Raw genomic sequence first — 24,772 nt, forward strand, 5'->3', positions numbered from 1 at the left:
GAGCTCCGGAGTCTCAATGCATGGATGAGATGATGGTACAAGGAAGAGGGATCAATTTTGTAAGGAACTGGGGAACCTTTTGGGAAAGGGGGAGTCTTTTCCGAAGGGATGGACTCCACCTTAACCAGGGTGGAACCAGGCTGCTGGCACTAATCTTTAGAAAAGAGAGAGAGCAGCTTTTAAACTACAACAAAGGGGAAAGCCAATAGTCATTCAGCAGCGCATGGTTCGGAGGGAAGTATCTTCAAAGGATACTAATGCAGCATTAGAGTTAGGGCAACCCAACAGAGAGGTTTCACTAATAATAAAAGTAGTCCACGTGCCTGTAATTAAATACTCACCTTTAAGATTCCAATTTATCCCTGACAGCTGAAAAGCAGAATGTTAATACAAACAAAAACACACTTTGAAATGTTTGTATGCTAATGCCAGAAGTCTAAGTAGTAAGATGGCAGAATTAGAGTGTATTGGCATCTCAAAGACATGGTGGAAAGAGGATAACCAATGGCATAGTGCTATACCGGGGTACAAATTATGTCGCAATGACAGAGAGGAGCGTCTTGGTAGCGCTTTAAGTCCGGGATGGCATAGAGTCCAACAGGATAAAGTTCGTACATGAAACTAAATGTACAATCAAATCTTTAGGGGTAGAAATCCCTTGTGTGTTGGAGAAAAGATTAGTGATAGGCATATACTACTGTCCATCTGGCCAAAATGGTGAGACGGACATTGAAATGCTAAGAGAAATTAGGGAAGCTAACCAAACTGGTAGTGCAGTAATAATGGGAGATTTCAATTACCCAATATTTACTGGGTAGGTGAAACATCAGGGCTTCTAAGAAAATTAAAAAGTCATGGGATAGGAGGCAATGTCCTTTTGTGGATTGCAAGTTGGTTAAAAGACAGGAAATGGAGAGTAGGATTAAATGGTCAGTTTTCACAGTGGAAAAAGGTAAACAGTGGAGTGCCTCAAGGATCCGTATTTGGACCGGTACTTTTTAATATATTTATAAATTATCTGGAGAGGGGTACGACGAATGAGGTAATCAAATTTGTGGGTGACACAAAATTATGCAGAGTAGTGAGGGTCTGTGTGTTCTGCCCATGTGACTGAGATGTGGTATCGTGCTAATGTGCACTTTGCATAGAGATCTATAGTAGGCTGGCTTGTTATGTCCTCCTAATAGGTATATTGGTACTTAGTGCCTGGTGTAATATTTGCAGTGTTTCCTTTTTATAGTTAAGGAATTTACTGTTTGAGTCCTGGCAGTTAGTGCTCTTTTAATATGGGAGGTTTACTATATTGTAATTGTAATTCAGTTTACTCTGGGTTTTCTGAGGATAAGGCCCACACCCAAAATGCATTACAATAGGCCTAATATATGCACACCAAGTATGTGTGTTGCTTTATTGCAGGATTTTCTGGTTGGCAGATTTTAATTATTGGATGTTATTAGTATGGTTTTACTATTATGATTTTTATATTCTTTGATTTTGTTTTGAGGAATGGTATTTCTATTTTTACATTGTTGCACTTAATACAATCTGGCTTTTTGCAGTATCCAGTGTATACATGTCTATATGTTTCTGTTTATACTTTATGGTCCCTTTATTCTGTATTTGGTGAGAGTCTGTCTGGTTGGCACCACAGCGATGCATGCCAAAATAATATACATGTTGTGATATTTTTATCTTAGAAAACTATACTTTGAATGTCCTTTATCATGTAAAATTGGTTATTATAAATACAGAAATTTTAATTGTGCCTGTGCCACCCTAGCTCTCACCACGTACAGTCAGTGCAAATACAAATGGTTAAGTACTGCTTATAGCACTGCATATGTCTATTTGAGGTGAGATTCAAAGCAACTCTTAACTGAATTTAGGCAGCTGTGGAGCCCATAGCCTTTAATTCCAAGGTTGTAGCATACATAGTATAGCATATAGCAAAAAGACCATCTGCCAGCTGTAGAAGCTTAACACATTTTTAGATATTTCTTACGAAGTAAGTTTTTATGTGTTTCCTCATTGGTTCTCTGCCATCCTGGGTTAGAAGACCATGCAAGATCCCATACTTAATCCAACACCCAGCTCCCTCCCTTGTGTCCCATCACCAAGCCCACCAACAGTCTAAGCAGTCACCAAAACTAGTGAAGCTGTTGCCCCAAACATTTGGCCTCCTAGAATGTTTGTGGCCTTGCCAGACAATATCTGGCCACCACCAACCCAGTGGATTAGTGGAGAGTTGTAACTGCCTACCCCATGACCTACATAAGTACCACTAAGTCATGGTTTCTTTCCCCATCTTCATGGTTTCTCTAGTTCAGCTTAACCTCAGCATACATAAAATATTCAGAGTGGGTCTGTTATATGAAATCATGCTATTAAATATGATTTGTGACAAGTGTTCCAGCACATAGAAAGTATTACATAGCAGCCTCAGCGGAATGACCAGAAAGCAGGAAATGTTAATATTAACCTCCCTCTTTCTAGGCCACGCATTACAGAATAAGCTGGGTCTTCACTAAAATGACATGGTTCAGAGGAAAAAAAAAAAACCTTGGTACCTTGTGAACTGAGAAACAGTCTGTGGCTTGGTGGAATGCACAGACTAATTGCGTACACCTGTTAGGTACATTTTATATGGTATAATATAACTTAAATTATGATACAAAGAACATTTTTAACTTAGAAATGTTTTCATAACATGTGGAATATATATGTATTCTTATAATCTATTTCCATTATCCATTCAAATAGAATCATAGCAGCATTAATCAGTCCTTAACTGACATCGACCACCCACAGCTTCCTCCCACATAGTTTACAAATCCCAGCTGGAAGCAGTCAAGAATATAGTATTAATGTAGATAGAATTTTGCCACTGGAAGCAAGTGGAAGAAGGAAGGAAATTTATTATAAACAGAGGATTGGCATGACTGCTGTTTTTTCAGATTTTCTAGTAGACAACTAATGAACCTGAGACAAAATAGTGGAGCTGAGTTACTCCCTGACATTCACATTAGGCTCAATTCACCCCGTTGTTCTAGGACTCCATGAAGTTTTTCCAAATAGCAACTATTGTAAAAGGATTTTATTCTGGGGGAAATTAAGGGCTACCAAATATACATTTTGAAAAGCAAGTAGAGGGAGATCAGTGTGCACAGGATGCATAGCAGACGTAATGTTCTCCTAATGCCCTCTGCCAGCCTGGTCCGTCGGAGGTTAGTTATTCATGCGTGTGTGCAGCATTTCTTTTCCTATCAGAACCCTCCACTTCAAATATATATGCTCCTGCTTACATTTGGCATAACCTTCTGGGCCTCCTGTTTTTTTGTTTCATTGGCTCCCATTATCGTCTATGGGTATTAAATGTGAACTTCATTTTCTTTTCCTCCCATGAAAAATTGAGGATCCAGGCCAACTTGTATGCTTTTACTGACTTGGAATAGAATATGAAAAATGTCTGTGGGGTGAGATTTTAATAAGTTCCATTTTGGAGCAGTTTCTTGCTGCTTGTAAAGAGACTGTACCACTTTTCTCCATTGGCGATCGCAGCATTGGCAAATTCTTCCTGCTACATGTATGCCAACACACACACTCACCACACATTCTTCTCCTTATCATGCAGATTTCATTCTCATCTGTTTTCTCAGACATATACACTATCTGTACCTATACAATACATGTACACATACCTGCAATCATACACATCAATTTTGTGAACACACTGTTAAAACCTATACTAAAAGAGATATGTCACAATTACAAAAAATAAAAAATTATTTTAATGGGAAAAAAAACAGATTAAAATTTTATTTTCTTCTACGTCCTGGAGTGTAGGGGTGCCAGGTCATTGCATCTTGAGAGGCAACCATGATATGCAGCTTCCTGGAGAGATGCATATCATGATGGAACTGACATAGAAGATATTAGTCAGTCAAGAAGAAACAGAAGAGTAAACAGAACCAGCAAGATTAAAATTTGAAGAGAGGCAGCACATACAGCTATACATACAAAAGAGGGCATCTTTTCCATTCCAGGGTAAACCCCCAGGGCATGTGGGTTTACCCTGTGGCAAGCATGAACTGGAAGATTCCTGCCTTTTAGAAAGACTTGCATGTTCTTTGGAGATAGGGGAAGAAAGGAATGTGAAAGGGGGAAGCAGTTACACATTTGGCTATAGAATAACACTGGAGAGCTAGAATGCACAAGAGAAAAATAAACCAGCTAGTAGCTACATGATCTTTAGTCAAGTGTATAACTTTACAGAGGAGAGCAGAAGCTGATAATTATGATTTTAGAGCTGTCAGAATGTCAGGCATTGTTATCCCTTGAGTTAGCAACGTAGAAGTGTTTTATTTGTTTTTACTGTGCTTAATGACATGTTTTATTCCATTTTTATTTTGTTTTAACCTGATTTTGTTCTATTTTCTTCATACTGTTTGCTTACAAATTGTTTTATAGTGTTTAATTGATTATTTTTTATGAATGTTAAATTGTAAACCGCCTAGAAATGTTGATAGGCGGTCTATAAATTTTCTAAATAAATAAAAACCACTCTGTAAACAAAGCATCTACTTTTCCTTTATATACAACACAGGAATAAAATAATGCCCCAGCACATGCAGACAAGGTATGCAGAACGAGTGGGTATGCACTGTAAAAAAAAAAAAGCTTGCCATAGTGGCACACAGAACCCAGCCATCAAATGAGATGTAGACCGGCACCATGTCAAAACTCCTTTCAGTTAACACAGAAATAGCTAAGCTGGACAGTCGACCAATGTTCCCTCTAAGGATTGGGTTGCTGTATGCAAAAATGTTTGCTCGTGAGCCAAGCATTTTGGTTTCATTACCTTGTGAGCACTATCTTTGATGCAAAAAGCCCATCAGTTTTATGCTCACAGCTACCCAATCCTTAGAGAGAACATTGGAGCAGCATGCACACAAACTTTCTCACACACACACTAACATACTTGGATATTCACTACAGCAAGGGTTATTTTTCCCTATATGCAACACCTTGCACTTGTCCACATTAAATTTCATCTGCCATTTGGATGCCCAATCTTCCAGTCTTGCAAGGTGGTCCTGTAATGTATCACAGTCTGCTTGTGATTTAACTACTCTGAATAATTTTGTATCATCTGTAAATTTGATAACCTCACTCCCTGAGGCACTCCACTGTTTTCTCAGTGGAAAAGGGTAAACAGTGGAGTGCCTCAGGGATCTGTACTTGGACAAGTGCTTTTCAATATACATATAAATGATCTGGAAAGTAATACGACGAGTGAGGTTATCAAATTTGCGGATGATACAAAATTATTCAGAGTTGTTAAATCACAAGTGGATTGTGATACATTACAGGAGGACCTTGCAAGACTGGAAGATTGGGCATCCAAATGGCAGATGAAATTTAATGTGGACAAGTGCAAGATGTTGCATATAGGGAAAAATAATCCTTGCTGTACTTACACGATGTTAGGTTCCATATTAGGAGCTACCAGCCAGGAAAAAGATCTAGGCATCATAGTGGATAATACCTTAAAATCGTCGGCTCAGTGTGCTGCAGCAGTCAAAAAAAGCAAACAGAATGTTAGGAATTATTAGGAGGGAATGGTTAATAAAACGGAAAATGTCATAATGCCTCTATATTGCTCCATGGTGAGACCACACCTTGAATACTGTGTACAATTCTGGTCGCCACATCTCAAAAAAGATATAGTTGTGATGGAGAAGGTATAGAGAAGGGCAACTAAAATGATAAAGGGAATGGAACAGCTCCCCTATGAGGAAAGGCTGAAGAGGTTAGGGCTGTTCAGCTTGGAGAAGAGACGGCTGAGGGGGGATATGACACAGGTTTTTAAGATCATGAGAGGTCTTGAACGAGTAGATGTGAATCGGTTATTTACACTTTCGAATAATAGAAGGACTAGGGGGCATTCCATGAAGTTAGCAAGTAGCACATTTAAGACTAATCGGAGAAAACGCACAATAAAGCTCTGGAATTTGTTGCCAGAGGATGTGGTTGGTGCAGTTAGTGTAGCTGGGTTCAAAAAATGTTTAGATGGGTTCTTGGAGAAGAAGTCCATTAATGGCTATTAATCAAGTTTACTTAGGGAATAGCCACTCTATTAATTGCATCAGTAGCATGGGATCTTCTTAGTGTTTGGGTAATTGCCAGGTTCTTGTGGCCTGGTTTGGCCTCTGTTGGAAACAGGATGCTGGGCTTGATGGACCCTTGGTCTGACCCAGCATGGCAATTTATGTTCTTATGTTCATATTCTATCACACTCATATATGCTCATTCTCACAAACACACACACTCTCATTCCTCTAATTCAATCCACAGACTCTCATGCACACGTGCTCAATTCTCCTCCTCTTCCACACACACACTCATCTAAAAACATAAGAACATTTGCTACCAAACACTTTGAGAAGTAACACAAACTCCTTCGGACTCAAACAACAGGAGTCTTATCTATGACATGGCAGCAATGCAAATATTATACCGCATCCTAGAACACTAACACACCACTTAATGGGGTTAACAGAACAAAGCCCTACAGAAAAACTACATGCCAGCAGAACTACTGCATCTCAGTTACACATGCACAACACAGACAGAGCCTTGCCTAATACAGATTAAAAGACTACAAATTAGAAACAGAAACATGCAGACAAAAATAAAATGGAAAGCCCAAGAAACTAGACTCTGGTAGAATATTGAAGAAAGAACAAAATACAAATATGTAATGCACATTCACAAATATAACATATGCCAATTAGTAAAAATTCAAAATAATTTGTTTTTATTTACCTTTGTCGTTTGTTATTTTTCTAATCAGTTGGTCCCCGGCTCTTTTCTCCATGTTCCTTTGTCTCTTTTTTTTCTTTTGTCACCTGTCTTCTTCCCTTCCTCCCTCCATCCACACCCACACACTAGCAGTCACACATCAACACATCCCCACACACAGGCTCTCACCCAGCCACCCACTCCCACACACACAGGCTCTCACCCACCCACAGAATCTTATCCTCGCTCCCACATACAAGCAGTCACACATTCACCCCCAGCCACAGGATCTCACCCAGCCACACACCCCTATACACAGGTTCTTAACCCCTACATACATACAGACTGTCTCACACACGCACACACACACACAGCATCTCACCCACCCACCCAGGTAGACATCCACAGACTCACCCCCCCCCCCCTCTACACACACACACACTCACAGATCCTGGCTCACACTGAGGTACACACACACACAGGCAGTCACCACCTAGGCTGTCACCCAGCCACACACACATACACAGGGAATGGGCCTTGTTTTCAGCTGCCAGCTGAGGTGGCTTCTGCGTCTTCTCTTGCTCGCTCTCTCTTCAGCTGCTGTGGGACAGGCTCCGCGGTGGCTTGCCAAGTTGTAGGGTGGGTGGCAGCAGGAGTCACATTTATCCAGACATCATCTCCTGCTGCTGCGGGGCTGATGTTGCGTTAAGAATTGCGAGACTGGCCCTGGAGATCCAAAGGAGGAGGAAACTGCTGGGTAAAAAAAAAAAATCATCACTAATAATCATCACTGCTAGGCGCCGCGCGACAAAGGGGCAGGCCCCTTTGTGCGCCCCTTCGTGCAGCCCCAAGTGCCCCCAGCAATAGCCTCCATCTCGTTTCCCCAAAAAGCCTTCTCCGTCTCCTCAAGCATCTCTCACCACCCACTCTGCGGCTCATTTCCAGGACTCCTCCTTCTCCAGCTGTGTATGAGGACTGGAACCACGGACAGACAGAGACGGACCACGCCACGCCCCCTCCCTCCAGCTCATCAGCCCATCCGGAGCTAGGCGCTCCCAGTGACTTTAGCAATCGGCAACCTCAATGTTTTAAAGCCCCCACCACCACCCCCGGCGGCGTGACTTATCCCGGTGTGCGCCCCTTCGTGCAGACCCGAGGGCTCACTGGACCTTTCGGCACCACAGACCCCCTTGCCCTGGCATTTCTTCTTAGTCCAAACTTCTCCGGAGTACTGTCTTCACCCAGGACTCAACCGAAACCAACTCTGATTTCTCTACCAGCCTCTCATTCCAGCGACCCTCTGCAGCCACATCGCAGTGCTGCCCCGCCACCAACTAATCTGTACACCAGCTCCTCCCTCTTTGCCTTTAAACCTCCACCATTCCACCTCCAGCCTCCACGCTATTCCTCCCATCTCATCCACTACTTTCGCCAGCTCAACATTCCAGTATGCAACCAGTTTTCCCAATCCCAATCCTTCAACACTGCCTTTCCTCCAAAGAAAAACCAACCAGGCAAGCTCAATACCGCAATTTAAAATCACTTACACCAATCCTGATCGCACCGATCACTCAACTACTGGGCTTCACCCTATTTTCATTAACATTATTCAACGCGCAATCTCTAACCAAGAAATCCCTGATCCTCAGCGACTATCTCAGTGACGCTAAGCCAGATTTTTGCGCAATCACAGAAACATGGCTCAAGCCCTCCGATACTGCTATAATAAATCAATTACCTACGCATACCTATGACATCTTCTCCATTCCTCGACAGAATAAAAAAAAGGGAGGGGGAATTCTTTTAGCAGCCAAAAAAGACCTCAGATTCTCTCAACACCCATTCAAGTCAGACTTTAAACTTGAAATTGGCTTTTTCACATCTACTCAACTTCAAATCCTTCTAGTCTACGCCCCCCCCCCTGGAAACTGACGCCTCCCCTCTTGTTGAAATAACCACAACTCTCCTCAATTTAGACGCTCCAGCAATAATTTTAGGTGATTTTAACCTGCACATGGACAACCCCACACTTTCTCCCAGCTGCGAAGCCTTTCTCACTGCCTTCTCAGCCTTTGGATTCAACCAGATAGTTAATAAACCCACGCACAGGGCCGGTCACACGCTGGATCTTATCTTCGTCAACACTGGCATCAAGCCTGCTTCTCACCCGAGTTGTAAAAAGGTCATACTCGTATTTAAACCACATTCTCACTGAAAGAAACCATCACACCACACATAACCTCACCTTCCTTTACTTACAGAAGATCATGTTCTTCTGAAGACCTCAGTAATCATTTGGCATCCCAACTTTTCATCTCATTGACCTCACTGATCCGATTACGGCTCTCCGCTCCTGGAACAATATCACAGAATCCACTGCCAACAAGCTATGTCCACTAGTAATAAAGAAATCGCACTCCAACTCTTCCAAAAGACAACCATGGTTCACTAAAGAACTTAGGAAACTAAAACAAAGCTTAAGACACAAAGAGAGCAAATGGCGTAAAGCCCCGTGTGCCAGCACTTTGGCCTCCTGTAAAGCCACTCTACATCAATATAAGGCCTCCACAATGAGATCCAAAAGGGACTTCTACGCCTCCAAGATCCATGACCTGGTCTTCGACGCAAAAGCACTATTTGCCTATGTATCTAATCTCACACAAATCAACCCCCCGGAGATCCCCAGTAATTTAGCACAATCTAAAGCTGAAGAACTCGCTCACTATTTCCAAACCAAAATCAGCAACCTTCTGAATCAGCTGCCTTCCATTACCTCATCCCTCTCGACTCCACATCTTCACTCCTTCAAAAACACTTGTTTTGAAGCATTCGAACCCATTTCCACCTCTGAGATACAAGTCATTCTAAGGAGAATGAAACCCTCCTCTCACCCTGCGGATCATATTCCTACCAAACATCTCTTGACAATTCCCGACTCCATCTCCAAATCACTGGCGAACATCATAAACTGCTCTCTATCCCAAGGATCTTACCCAGATGACCTCAAATTGGCTTCCCTCAAACCACTCCTAAAGAAACCAAATTTGGACCCTAAAGACCCCAACAATTTCCGCCCGATTGCCAACCTTCCCTTCATAGCTAAGATCATGGAGAAATTAGTGAATACGCAAATCTCAGATTACATTGAAGACAACAAATTGCTATTCCCCGCTCAATATGGGTTCCGCAAAGCATTGAACACGGAATCCCTCCTCATTTCCCTAACCGACTACATCATCATGGGTCTCGACAAAGGTCAATCCTTCTTATTGATCCCACTAGACCTCTCGGCAGCTTTTGATACGGTCAACCCCTCCACCCTCATAAACCTGTTGGCTTCCATAGGCATTTCAGGCACCGTACTCACATGGTTTAAATCTTTTCTTAGCAATAGAGGCTATAAGGTTAAGGTCCAGAATAAAGAATCATCACGCTATGACTCACCCGTAGGAGTCCCTCAGGGTTCCTCTTTGTCCCCAACACTCTTTAACATCTATCTTTTACCGCTTTGCCAGCTTCTCACCAACCTCAATCTAAAACATTTCCTGTACACGGATGATATCCAGATCTTGATCCCCATCAAAGACACCTACTCGAAAACACTTGACCACTGGGAAAACTGCTTCCAAGAAATAAAATACCTCCTCTCCAGCCTAAACCTAGTACTAAACTCCTCCAAGACCGAACTCCTACTCATCTCTCCTGAGAACAGCTGCATTACCACTACTCATCCGGCCATTCCACCAACCACACAAGTGAGAGACTTAGGAGTGATTATTGACAATCGCATGAACTTGAAAGCTTCCATCAACAGAACTACCAAAGACTGTTTCCACAAACTACAAGTGCTAAAACGGATAAGATCTCTCTTTCATACTCAAGACTTCAGAACAATTCTACAAGCAATCATCTTCTCAAAGATAGATTATTGCAATTCAATCTTTCTAGGTCTACCTTCCTCTCACACTAAACCGCTTCAGATGGTACAAAATGCAGCAGCACGATTGCTAACCAACACCAGGAGGAGAGACCACATCACTCCAATCCTAAAAAACCTCCACTGGTTGCCAATACACTTCAGAATCATCTACAAGTCCATCTCCATTATATACAAAACCATCCACCAACATGCTCCAATTGACCTACAAATCCCCCTCCGATTACATAACTCTTCAAGACCGACTAGAAACGCATACAGAGGATCATTCCAGGTACCTTCCACCAAAACCACCAGACATATTACTCTAAGGCAGTGGTTCTCAACCTTTCTAATGCCGTGACCCCGTAATACAGTTCCTCATGTTGCGGTGACCCCTCGCCCCGCGAGGGCGGGGCTTTGGTCATATGGGGCGGGGTTATGGATGGGGTTGGATTTTAGTGCATACTTATTTATTATGACATTTATAAACAGAACCACCATTCCTCATAAAACAATAAAATTAAGAAAAATAAAGCATCAGTTATAATAGTAAAACCATACTAATAAATAATATTTTAAAATTACTGATAAATAGAATTTCTATTAATTAAAATCATATACATTTTTATAATTTCCCAAACACCAATAATATTTCAAAACAGCACATATATCAAATAACACACAATAATTAAAACTAATAAGGATTTTAAAAAGCCCCTGCTGTCCATACATGGGAGCTCTTGATTTCCAGTCACCCTGATATTGTCGAGGATTAGGAGGTTATCCTCTCTCTCTCACACATACTCACATGTCCATTCTCTCTCACACATACACTGTCACATACATACACATTCATGCTCTTATACCCACCATAACCTCTCACTCTCACAGACACTGACACACTCTCAGGGTGTAAGACACTCTCTTCCCCCCCCCCCCCCCCCCCCACTCACACACACTCTTACTCCCCTGGATTTTTCTCATACACACTCATGCTCTCACTCTTACTGGCTCCCTCACAACCTCAGAGCCTCTCAGATAAAACTCTATGCAGCAGAAATAATGCTGAATGTTGAGAATTGTGTTATGCAGACTAATCTGGAAAATGCACTAATTTCTACATGAGTCATAATGAATCAGTCCTCAGCTGCAGGCTTCAATTGATTATCCTGGCTCCCTTTAATTTAATGTTTGCCAAATACAGTTCAGTGTAACAGCAATCCTAATTCTCCACCAGATCAAGCTGATTTCACATCCCACTTCATACTTTGTCACCTCCAGCTGAGTCAAACAATTAATCTAATTACTGCCACTGCTGCCACGTGGCTATTGGGGAGGCGCTGATTGCTGCTATTGGCACTGAAGCCCATTCTGCTGCCTCCTCTGCGCAGGCCCCCTGGGTTTCCACTTCCTCCATGTTGATCTCGTACATTGTGAGATCTGCCATAGAGAAAGTGCTACTCTTGCACATTCCCAAAGATTACATGTACCAATCAGTAAAAAGTAATTTATTTTTTTTTACATCTGCTTCCCTTTATTTTTTTGCCATTTCCTTTTATATTGCCTTTTGTTCTGTTTCTTTTCTCTCCACCTGTCTTCTTCCCTCAAACACACAGTCAGGTTCTCATTCTCACATGCATTTCTCTCTCAAACACACATACACACACAGGATCTCACTGTCACATGCTCTTTCTGTCATGCAATCATTCATACACACAGTCTCTCACTGGCACAGGCTGTCTGAGTCTCACACACAGGCTCTCTCACACCCCCACATGCTGCCTTGCTCAAGCACAGGCTCTCACTGTCACATGCTGTCTCTTTCACACACACAGAGGCTCTCACATGCTGTCTCTGCAAACACACACAGTCTCTCAATTCACTCTCACACACAATCTCTCAACTCATCTCATACTCGCACACACCTCTCTCTCACCTCTGGGCCTCTTCTTTACGGGTTACCACAGGATGGGCTCTGCAGCGGCCCTAGTCTTCCCGGCCCCGCTGCTCCTCTTCTGCACGCGGCTGACGCGCCTCCTCCTTCCTGCCCGTGTGGCTCCGGCAACATTTGTCTTCCGGGGCAGGGCGGGCAGGAAGTAAGTAGGAGGAGCACCGCGACGCGCTCCCTTTTGGGGTTGGAGGAGGCAGGTCTCCAGCTTCGCCCCACCTCCCCGCAGCAGCCGTGGCGCCGCGGACCGGCAAAAAACCCCAACGGCCCGGTACTGGTCTGCGGACCGGGCCGTTGGGGTCGGTCCGCAGATCAGTTTTGGTCGAACGACCTGTGTTTTGGTCGTTCGACCCCCGCCGGGGTCGCGACCCACAGGTTGAGAACCGCTGCTCTAAGGGATCGGGCCCTCTCTACAGCCGGCCCCCCTTTATGGAACTCCATCCCCCCCGATCTGAGACAAGAACCCTGCCTCCGAACCTTCAGGAAAAGACTTAAGACTTGGCTGTTTAAGCAAGCATTCCTGGACCCTAATTAATCTCTCACTTTGTCAACATATTTCTCTCAGTCATACTAGATTCAGGAATTTGTAATTAACCCTCACTTTGTCAACATAGTTCTCTCAGCCATTCTAGTTGCTGAAATCTGTAATTATCTTACCGACGTTATCCTTTCCTGCTTTTTCTCTCTTCGCCCAGTTCAATCACCCTTGTTATTTGTAACTGCTTTTCTCCGCACCTTTAGATACAGTTAGAAGTTATTTGCACCCCTGTTTTACTGTAAACCAGCATGATGTGATTGTATCATGAATGCCGGTATATAAAAAAACCTAAATAAATAATAAAATAATGGTAGCGGTTTAGATCAGGTTGTGATGATTGAATTGAAGAGGCAATTAGCCCTTTCTGGCAGTCTGTAAGTATAGAAATAACTTGAGGGCCTAGCAAAAATGCAGGCCCTCAAGTAGCTGGGTTTTGTCTGGCAGGCCAGGGTGGGAACCTAAGAGGCTGAATGTTTGGGCAGCTTCTCGCTAGTATTGCTAGCTTTACAGATTATAGAGCTTTGTTGATAAAACACAGAAAAGGTGAGGTGCTGAAGGGAACTTTGTGGAGACCTTGCATGCTCATCTACCTAAAATGGTAAAATAGAAAGGAGGAAGACAAAAAAAACAACTGCTGTAAATAAGAGAGATCTTTCAAGTGGTCACACACTGTATCTGGCAGCTAGAGTGTATCCTTGGCACAGCAAACAGAATAACTGGACAGACTGAATGGACCTTTAGCTTTTTTTCTGCTGTCATCTATGAGAGCAATTTTTACAAGTTAGCCATGTCCAAACTGGTGTTATTACTGAGGCTTAATTAACTGGAATTTTTCAGTCCCCTTGAGATACAGCTTCGTGTCTTACTTTTAAGCACTTGATAACCTTGCTCATTCCCTAGTAATCTATTGCACATCTGTATGTACCAGTAGTTGTATTTGAATCTGGCACATGGGGCTTTTAGGTTCCTACAATCAGACGTTTTAGCACTATGTCTGTGGGCTTGAGTATCCCAAATTCAGGACGTGGAAAAAGCTTGCAGTCAAAAGTTTGTCAGTTTCAGCTAATAAAATTTACTTACATCCAATGTTTGAAACAAAATGAGTCTGAAGTGTAAAATAGTTTAGGAATCAAGCTCAGTATTGTAAATTAGTTTTCTTCCACTTATTGGGCATGTGGTCAAAAAATGGAATTTTGTCCTCTTAGCTATTATTTGTTTCCTTTAAAAACAATTTCAGAGAAAGGCCCAAGTAACACACACACAACTGGGCAGTTCTGCTTAAATTTGTCTTGCATGTGATCACACCAGAATGGTACAAGCCTGATTTTGTACTCCAAATCAGTCATCTTTGATGATTTATTTTCACAAAGAAGTTACTTTTGGGGACGGGGGGGGAGGGGGGGTGTCCTCTAACCCATTCTTCATGATTTCTAGTCTTTTCTTTGAAAGGACAAAAGGGGCACAAGATAAAGCGATAGATAATTGCAGTAAATATACAAATACCGAAATGTGGTTGCTTCTGATTCAGAAAGGAAAGAGGATTTTTTTTCAATCATATCTGTTTTGTTAAAACTGATTACACTGCTGCTTAAATTAATTTCATAATAGCTTGCATTTTCAGACTTTAATTTTTATTCTTTGATAATTTTGTAGTTTGCAGTATGTAAATGTGCAGTTTTGTTTCCTACTGCAACATGCAGTGTTAGTCTTACACAGTTTTTTCTGTCTTCAGGAACTTGTGAAACAGAAAGTGAAACGTCAGCTCACTAAACAACAAAAATCTGCTCTCAGAAGACGTTTGCAGAAAGGAGAGGCAAATGTTTATACCAAACAGCATCGTGATCATATGCAGAATATTAAATGGAGTTTGGAAGCTGCTAGCTTTTGGGGCTAGAGTTTGTAAAGCTGTAGATGTGTCTGTAGCATCAGTATATCTGACATAAATTTCAACCAAATAGCTGCAATTTTCTATACAAAAAATGAATGTATATCTGTCGAATTAATAAATTTTTCTTGGTGAATTATTTGTATTTGTTTGGCATCATTGGATTGATTTTCTGTTTGTTTTATTTTTTTGCAATTTGTTTTTGAGGTTTAAGCCAGTGAAAACTAAGAAATAGATTTTAAAAGCGTTGCTCGTGCAAAAATGTCCACAGATGCATGTATGTGGGCCGTATGCAAGCAAAGCACTTAAAAAGCTGAGAAGTACGTGTATATATACCATTGCACGCATCAAAAATAGGGAGCGGAGCATGGACATTCTGTTGGTGGGGCAAACAGTTACGCGCATAACTCCGTATTTTAAAACCAGAGACCACAGTGCGCGTCAGCTTGTTATCTGCCTAACTTTACTGTTGCTCCAGATGAGGAGCAAGTCTGTAGATCTCAAGTTTTAGGGCTTACAGGTCAGGGTGAAGGGTCTGGGTCAACTGGGGGGCGTACAAGATGAAGAACCAGAGTGTCTAGAAGACCTCTGTATTAACTGAGCAAACTGGTGAGCTAACTGTAAAAACTGGGTTGTCCCTCACATATGCATGTTTTAAAATCCCTACATATGCACATAAAAACAAAGTCCTATGGAAGTCATGCACGCTTGCTGTGCTCGAGTAACTTCTTAAAATTAGGAGCATACTTGCACACGGTTGCTGTATTTTAAAATGTGTGTGCACAATTTAAAATTCCAGTGTATCTTTGCTCGCATGCCAGTACGTGCATGTATGGGGTGCATGCATGTTCATTTTAAAATTAGCCTGTAAACTTATTGTGCATGTCCATCCAGTGATGTCACACTGAAAATGTAAAAGTTTTAGATTATGTATAGATTGTATAAGTATTCTGACTTTCAGGTGAATGCCAGTTATGCTGGAAAATTACATCTGCAGAAAAATCTTGCAAATTCCACAGTTTCAAACATTTCTATAATTTTGAGCGGGTTTTTCCCCCACAATTTTCTTGCTTTTTAGATCACCTTTCTACAGTTGCCTTTGTTTATAAAAAGGTCCATATTCAGAAGATGTGGGTGGCTAGCTTTGGGAGTTAGCTAGACAAATCTTCAGGGTTGAAAATATTTCCCCTTGCCGAGTGGGTAAAATTTTGTCTGTGGCAAATTGTTGCCCACACAAGAGGCAATGCTGGAGGCATTCCCAAGGCACAGTTGAATTTTAGCCTATCGGTGCTGGCCAGCTAAACTTACACATGCAACATAGTCAGTGTAATGCTCCCTTGTTTCCTTAGTAGATGGATTACAATGGATTCTGGTTGGACAAACACTGCCAATACAGAATACTTTCACAGCATGAGAAATAGAAGAGATTCCCCCAAAAGCATCTGATGTGGTGATGGTGTTTAAAGGAGGAAACCCACCATAAAGGAGAATTGGGGTGGTAATTGTTTAGAGATGAGGTGTGAAATAAAACGTATTACTATATGATAATAGGTGAGAGACTCTTTTGGTTTGTTCGATAGGTCTTTTAGACTTGCTTATTTTAACTGATTTGAAATTGCTGTTTTAATCTTTATAGTGATGGGATGTTATGTTCTTCTGTTCTTGATATTTTCATTGTACATTTTTAATTACTACATAATGTGAATTGCTATGATTTTTAGATAAAGATATACAAATGTTTAAATAATTAAAAATTCAAGTGTAGTGTCCAAAGATCCCAAAAGAGGAGAAAACCCCTTCTGTTGAGTGACTTGACCTGGGGCAGGATTGAGAGAGAGAAAAAGATCAAATGCCTGTTGAGATCCTTAGCTGTACAGGATACAAATACATTCTCACTTTCTCTGTAGAAGGAAAGGAGAGAAACGTGAATGTTATATTTCACCTGTGGACAAATGACAAGCTGCAAACAAAGTCTGTGTAATACAAGATGAATTTAAAAAACTAAGGCGAATCTTAAGCAGTAGGCAAGGATAGCTTCATTTTTTGAGGCATTACCTATGTACAGTAAAGAAGCCATGTACTAGATCACAAATATAAAGAAGAGGAGGATTTTGTTATCTCGAGGAACTGAGTCAGTACATTGAAGAATAAGATTCTACTGGAGAAATCGCTTGCATCAGTCTGAGAGTGAAATCTGAATCCTAGGTATACAGTTTAGTACTTAACGTTGAGAGGAGTTTAAATTAGCTTAGGTTGGTGGCAGATGGAAGCTAATTGAATCAGGCTGTCCCCTCAACCACCAATAGATTAGTGAAGAGCAAAAGAGAAGTATGCCTCTCGCATAGCTATCTGTAAATGAAAAGGAAGTCCTGAGAATATACAGAGGAAGGAAGACAGGAGAAATATCTGGAAGGTTATCAGCACAAATGTTCATAGTCTAGGTAAAAACAATTCCAGACTTGCAAGCCCTAATGTCAGAGGCAAACCTAAATATTGCTGTCACAGATTCAAAGAGCTTCAGATCTGGATATGGTACTGCTGTGCTGAAATCTGTTCAGAAAGGATAAGGTAGGTGGGTAAAGAAGAGGAGCAGCATTTTCGGTAAATAATAGTACAATAACTGATATGCAGGGGATGGGGGGAAGGAAAAGGTGCTGGAAGTTATCTTGTTCTCCAGAATAATTTACATATCTGCAGCATAGATGAGTTGGATAGAGAATTTAGCCAATGGCATACATAAGAGTGTAATGAAGTTGTTAGTGAGAAATTTTAATCTCCCAGATGTTGATTGGAACATTCCACACATGGAATCAGAATTAAAGAGATCCTGATCTCCCTCAGGCAAAAAGTATCAGTACCTGGTAATTAAAAGTAAGGTTAGTGTTTTTAATTTCTGGATAGTCAACTGAGCTCAAGTGATCATGAGATGCTGTGGTTTAATATAAGAGCCAAGACAGAAAGGAGGCACACAAAAGTTAGACTTCTGGACTTCAAAAGTACCAGCTTTGTTAAAATGGGGGAGAACATGAAGACACTAGCAGGCTAGAAAAATTCTAGTGAAATAGATCAGTGGACTAAACTAAAGGAGGTACAGTAAGGATAACATCTGTATGTTAGGAAAGTAGATAAAAGGGCAAGGAGACCTGTGTGGTTTACAAAGGAGGTAGCTGTGAAAGTTAAGGGTATAAGGATGAGCATTTTAAAGGTACAAGTGATCTTTGGAAAAGGAGGGCAGGGAAGGATATCAGGAGAAGCAGAGAAGTTGGGATGGCAAAGGCATGAGTGGAAGAAGGGCTAGCTAAGGCAGTAAAGCAAGGTAAAAAAATTTTTGTATGTCAGTAAAAGAAAGAAGGGGAGAGTTGGGATTGTGAGATTTAGAAGTGGAAGAGAGCAACGGATAAAGGGACAAGGAAAATGCTGAAATACTGAACAAATGATTTTTCTCAGTGTTCAATGAAGTGAATGGAGGAGGATTGCCAATATTTGGCAGGGGTACATAAAGTAGTGGGGTAAATGTTATGCCATTTATGTAAGAGAATCTGTATGAAACCTGCAAATCTGAAAGTGAACAATGCTATGGGCCTAATAGCATACATCATAGGATTTTAAGAGAGATCACAAAGGTTCTGGGAAAGTCACTAATGTGTCTATTCAATTAGTCTTTGGAAATAGGAATAGTTCTGCAGGTCTAGAAATGGATAGATGCTATCTCTTTTCACAAAACTGATAGAGAAGATGAAAACTGTCAGGCTGACTGTCACAGTAAAAAATAAATTTAATGACCCCCAACTGATCAGCTGAATTGGCTACTAATTGAGACAGACAATATAAAGTAGTGGTACATGGAATGTCACTCTGAGGGAGAAAGGGTGACTAGTGGAGTGCCTCAAGGATCTGTCCTTGGGCCAGTTCTATTCAATATCTTTGTGAGCAATCCTGCAGAGAGGGTAACAGGAAAAGTGTCATTTTGCAGATGAAACTAAGATCTGCAGCAGATTATATACCCCTGAGAACAGCAGGCAGAATGAGGGATAATTTAAAAAAAAAATAGAGAGTTATTGACAGCTAAGATTTGGTGTAAAAAAAAAAGTACAGTCATACATTTGAGAAGAAGAAATCCAAGGGAGCAGTGCTCAATAAAGATGCTCAGGTGATCATATCTGTTTATCTCAAAGAAGTGAAACAGTGTGATAAGGTGATGGCTAGAGCCAGAGGGATAATAGGTTACATAGGAAGAGACATAAATAGTTAAAACAAAAAAAAGCAGAGGCCATTTTTGAGATCTCTTCTAGAGTATTGTATCCATATCTGTAGGCTGTAATTTAAAAGATAGAGCAGGAGAGCAGAGGTAGTTTAGAGAAGAGTCATCAAAATGGTACAGGGCCTCCACCAAAAGCCCTGTGAAATTGATTTAAGGACCTAAATATGTATACTGTAGAAGAGAGGAGGATGGATATGATAGAGATAAATATCTCAAAGGTATAAATTAATGCAAAGAATTTGATGTTTTGCAGTAGAGAGGATGCTCAAGAACAAGCAAACTAGTATGAGGTTCTAAGGAGGTAGATTCAGGAGAAGGCAAAACAGTAATGGAATTAAAACATGTAATAGTAAATAAATACAAAGGTTCCTTACTTGCAAAGAAATAAAGTGAAAGGCAGAGATCAACTGGATTCTCTCATTGTACTAGGTAGAAAATGGTCTTCCTCAGCTTTTGGCAGGTCATTCCCAATGAGTGGGTTATGCACCTCTGCCAGCAGATGGAGACAGAGCAAAAGCTAATGTCACAGCTATATAGTCCCACCAAGACATCAGCCCGCCAGTATTCTCCATCTCCAACAGATGGTGGACATGCATTTCCCTTTCCCCCCGTAGCCGAAACCCATTCCTGCTATCACTCAGGGAGGGCTGAACTCAGGTAAAAGTTTTTCACTTAAAAAAAAAAAAAATGGAATAGGAAGAAAGCAGGAGAAGGATCTGTTTCCTTTGTGCTTGGCTGTCCCGCTTATGTCTCTGGGGAGTTCTGTGAGGAGATAGTACAGGCAGGGCTGGTGCAAAGGGATTAGGTGCCCTAGGCACCTTCTGCCTTGCCACCACCCCCATTAGGGGGCACAAGTCATATGGGGCCACGAGCGGCAGTGCCACAGCAGCAAAGAGGATTTGCCACCCCCATTAGAGGGCTTGAGCACTGTGGGGCCATGAGTGGCGCCATGGTGGCAAAGAGGAGTCTGGGTGTCCAGTTTGGGCGTTCTTCCTTCTGGACGCACATCTTGTGCATGAGTAATGTAGGTGCGCGCGCCATTATCGGTCTGCATGCTTACAGTATGGCGCCTGCAGCAAAGAAACCTAAACACCTATCTGTTTGGGCTGCATGCCACATCAGGGCCATTCAGCCAGACCTTTCTTTAAGCCTGTGTCAGTGCTGCCTGGATGCTCGGGGAGATATACCACCACCTGACTTTGCCAGCGATGGTCCATCTCCTCGGTCTGGGGAGTGAGACAGAGGGAGACACATGGCAGAAGTGTCCTCTTCCTTGATTGATCCACGGGTTGAATCTTCAGGGGATACTAGCTCTCAGGACGTCAGGTTCAGGCATGTGGGGCCTGGAATGGACCCATCCTCCTTTTCCTGGGTAGAATTCTTCCAGGGATTGCAGACATTTCTACATGGCCGTTCTTCTGAATCGGAGTACATGCTAAGGTAGTTCTGTGCGTTCTGAGTTCTCCTCCACCTGTCTCCACAGTCAAACGCCGTGGAACAGTGCGGTCTGACAGAGCTTGAATGCAGGTAAATTATGATGATACCCATGATGGGGGTGGCTTTCCTAGTGAGGAAGGGAACATTCCCAAAGATTTAGAGCCATTTAGAACTCTTCTCAGTTTCTTTCAGAGAGATGAGTTGCCAGGTTTGATCTCTCAGACCTTGAAGACCCTCGGAGTGGCTGGGCCTGACTTCTTGGGGATGCAGAAAGATCCTATTTCCTAGCGTGTAGCAGATGGACTCAAAACAAGTGGGTATAGTGTGCTTGTGCTAGCAGTTGGAGACGGATCTGTCTAACTTCAGTTAGTCAGCCTGAGTGACTCACTGCTCCCTTGATTAACAAATGTTGGTCCCTATTCAAACCCAATCACACTACCTCAACACCTTTCCAAGGTGAGTAACTGAGCTGAACTATTCAACTTTTTTACTTTGGTATACACTGCTCCTAGCTTATTTCTAGCTTCTGGCTACTTTTTGGGTTTTGTTTTGTTTTTTTTTTTTGGGGGGGGGGGGGGGGGTTTCCAATACAAGCACTCAGTTAGTATTAAATACAAACACTCAGCTCTTTAAAAGTCTGCAGAACAGTCAGTTCTGCAGACTTTTAAAAATAAACACACTACCTACTGCTACCTTATTGACTGACTAAAAATATAAATAGTCTAACTTGTTTATTCACCGCCTACCTACTGCTACCTTATTGACTGACTATTTAAAAATGCAAACAGTCTAACTTGTTTATTCACTGCCTTTCTGACTATTAAAAGCACAAACACACTAAATAATATTCCCAAATAGTTAACTTTGCCCCAATACTTTTAAAAAAGACAATGTCCCAAGCAAAAACTTACTGATTCCTTTCAGCCACCAGCAAGGTGATCCTCTCCTCTGTGTTCCCACTGGAATGTGGGTAACTGAGCTCTTTCCTTCTAAGTCTTTGGCCCAATTGGCTCAACCTGCACAAGAAGCAATCCCGCTAGCAATGCATAATACAGCCAATCAGCATCATGCCCATGCCATTCTGACTTGCACTTCCAACTTCAAGTATCTGAGCTGCTGGTAGTGTTGGAATGAGCTTTCATTGCTGCCACTGCAGGCCAGATCAAGCTCCTCCTCTTACTGCTGCTACAGGTCGGATCAAGCTCCTGCTGTTGCTGCATGGGAACAAATGAAATTCAGCCAAGCACCACATCTGGCCCTCGAGTCATAGTACAGAGAAAGGGTCTCCAGACTCTCTCTTACTGCACACTACTAGTAACTTTATACAAATATTTTTACTACCTGTACGTTTTTCTTTTGTATGGTTCCCCCTCCAACACTCTATGCAACCTCCTGAATTCCCCTCGTCTAGCTTTTTCCTATTAGCTTAATTTCCCTCTCATAAATGTATTACCTCCTTATTATCATTTTTATTAAAAATATATCCCAGGCTTTAATGAGCTCTTGGCAGATTTCAGGATACTTAATAAGCATGAGTTTCATCTTCCAGTTCCTATTAATACTTTTAGTCAAGATGAAAGCTCTCGTGTCATTGTGATTAATGCATGATCAGAAATGACAACTGGATGAATTATATTGCCTCTTGCTTCTTTCATCTTTGAATTTTTATGTAAAGTAGTCTAATCTGGGATATGCACTGTGTTTTCGTGAATAGAAATTGTAATCTTTTACAATTGGGTTTTGTGCCTCCCGGGGCAGATTGCAGGAAAATATCAGCCCTGGGTATTTTTTTCAAAACTGGACAATGGGGCATCTGAATCCCTTATAGAATTTCCTTGCAGCGTATACTTCAACAGCTGACCCTTTAGAAGAACATCATGTGACCTGGAGCCTGGCAGAACTGAGCCAAAAATCTCCAATATAAAATTTTACATTTTTCCTAAATAAGATGTAGAGGACACCCTTGAGCAGGGATAAGCAAAGAAAGCTGTAGTCCCCCTTCCATCCATTCAATTGATTGGGTCCCCCCCCAAGTTTGGTTACATCTCTTATATCTAACAATATTTTATATCCAAACCAATTTGGCTTCCGTCAATATCTGAATACAGAAACACATTTATTATCATTAACTGATACACTTTTAAAAGGTTTTGACTCTGGACAAAAATATATTCTAGTTTTATTAGACTTGTCTGCGGCATTTGATACGATAGATCATAATATTTTAATATTAAGATTAAAAGAAATTGGCCTTATAAATAAAACCCTTGATTGGATAGTGTCTTTCTTACAACAAAGATCCTTTCAAGTGAAAATAGGAAATAATTGCTCCGATAAAATTCAACTTCAAACTGGTGTCCCACAAGGGTCCGCTTTATCGGCGATCCTGTTTAATATTTATCTTCTTCCAGTGTGTCATCTCTTAGCAGGGTTAGGTCTAAATTTTTATATCTATGCCAACGACATTCAGCTTCTTATACCTATTCTTGGCACTATTGAACAAACATTTAAATTAATAAACATCTATCGCGGAGCCCTCAACCAATTACTATGCCATATGAAATTAGCCCTAAATATGGAAAAAACGGAAATGATTCTCCTTGACAGAAAAGTAAAAGATAGCTTCGCTAGTACAAATAATACCCTTTTATTATCCAATAATATTAAACTAGTATTATCTGAATCAGTCAAAGACTTAGGAATTACCATCGATTGTCAGCTAAATTTTAAAAAACATATTTCTCTTAAATTACGAGAAGGATATTATAAATTGTTGGTGTTGCGAAAGTTGAAACGGCTTTTAGATGTTAATGATTTCTGATTGGTGCTGCAAGCTTTGATATTTTCAACCTTAGACTATTGTAATTCCCTTCTCTTAGGCCTTCCACAATCTACTTTGCGCCCTTTACAGGTGCTTCAGAACGCTGCAGCAAGGGTTTTAACAAATTATAAAAAACGTGAACATATCACCCCTGTTTTAATCAATCTGCATTGGCTGCCAATAACACAAAGAATATAGTACAAAACACTTGAATACTACACAAAGCGATTTATGGACAAAAACAGACTGGCTGAATTTTCTAATCCGGTTACATGTCCCGCAGAGATCCTTAAGATCGGCGAATAAAGGACTGCTTCAAATTCCATCTGTGAACTCTGCCCATCTTATATTAATCCAAGAGCAATCCATTTCAATTGCCGGTCCATGCATTTGGAACACTATGCCTGTAGCATTGCGTTTAGAGTCAGAGTTTAAAGCTTTTAAAAAAGCTCTAAAAACATGGCTTTTCGAACAGGCTTATATTGATTATCTTGAAAAAAAGGATTAATTGGTTTAAAGAAACATTATTTTTACTTTTGTTTTATGTTCTTTTATTAATAATTGATTAACAATTTTATTTTCTATCATATTTTATTGTACCTTTTAGATATTTTAGTATGATTTTATGATTTTGTAACATGTAAACCGTTGTGATGTATATTATGAATTACAGTATACAAGAATCTTTAAATAAATAAATTATAGATAGATATCCTGGTATAGTGTTAAAATCGCTTGTCAATCAATCAGCTCTTGAACCAATTGCCAAGTAATGAACCACACTGCCAACCAGTGTCGGGCACACACACACACACACTCTTATGTGCTCAGTTACTCAGACATATGTTCAGATTGAGGAAACTTTATTGGCACATATGCACTGACACACATTCCTTCAGTGTGTGGATGTCTCTCACAGACCCACGCTCTTGCTCTCAGACACAAAGACACACAGACACACCCACACACTGACAGCACAAGAGAGAGTGTGCATCTTTGTGTCAGAGAGACACATATACACTCACACAGTCTTTCTCTCAGACATATGCTATTGTGGTACTGCTCCTCATGCTCACACAGTGAGTGTCCCCCCGCCCCAGCATTGCCACATCACTATGTAAAGTTTTTGCATGCTGCCAGCCCTTCCCCAGCCTGCAGCAGT

At 41.2% G+C, this 24,772-nt stretch overlaps 1 protein-coding gene across 1 annotated transcript in view; it reads left to right on the forward strand.

The window, feature by feature from the left end:
• The window catches only part of RIOK2 (RIO kinase 2), a 146,791-nt gene extending 131,564 nt beyond the window's left edge, over positions 1 to 15,227 (forward strand). The window contains 1 exon segment of the mRNA XM_029572819.1: positions 14,939 to 15,227. Within this exon segment, the coding sequence (XP_029428679.1) occupies positions 14,939 to 15,100 (162 nt within the window). The 3' untranslated portion in view covers positions 15,101 to 15,227.
• Positions 15,228 to 24,772: the final 9,545 nt, after the last annotated feature.

This window comes from Rhinatrema bivittatum, chromosome 1 (genome assembly GCF_901001135.1).
Source record: "Rhinatrema bivittatum chromosome 1, aRhiBiv1.1, whole genome shotgun sequence".
Lineage (NCBI taxonomy): Eukaryota > Metazoa > Chordata > Amphibia > Gymnophiona > Rhinatrematidae > Rhinatrema > Rhinatrema bivittatum.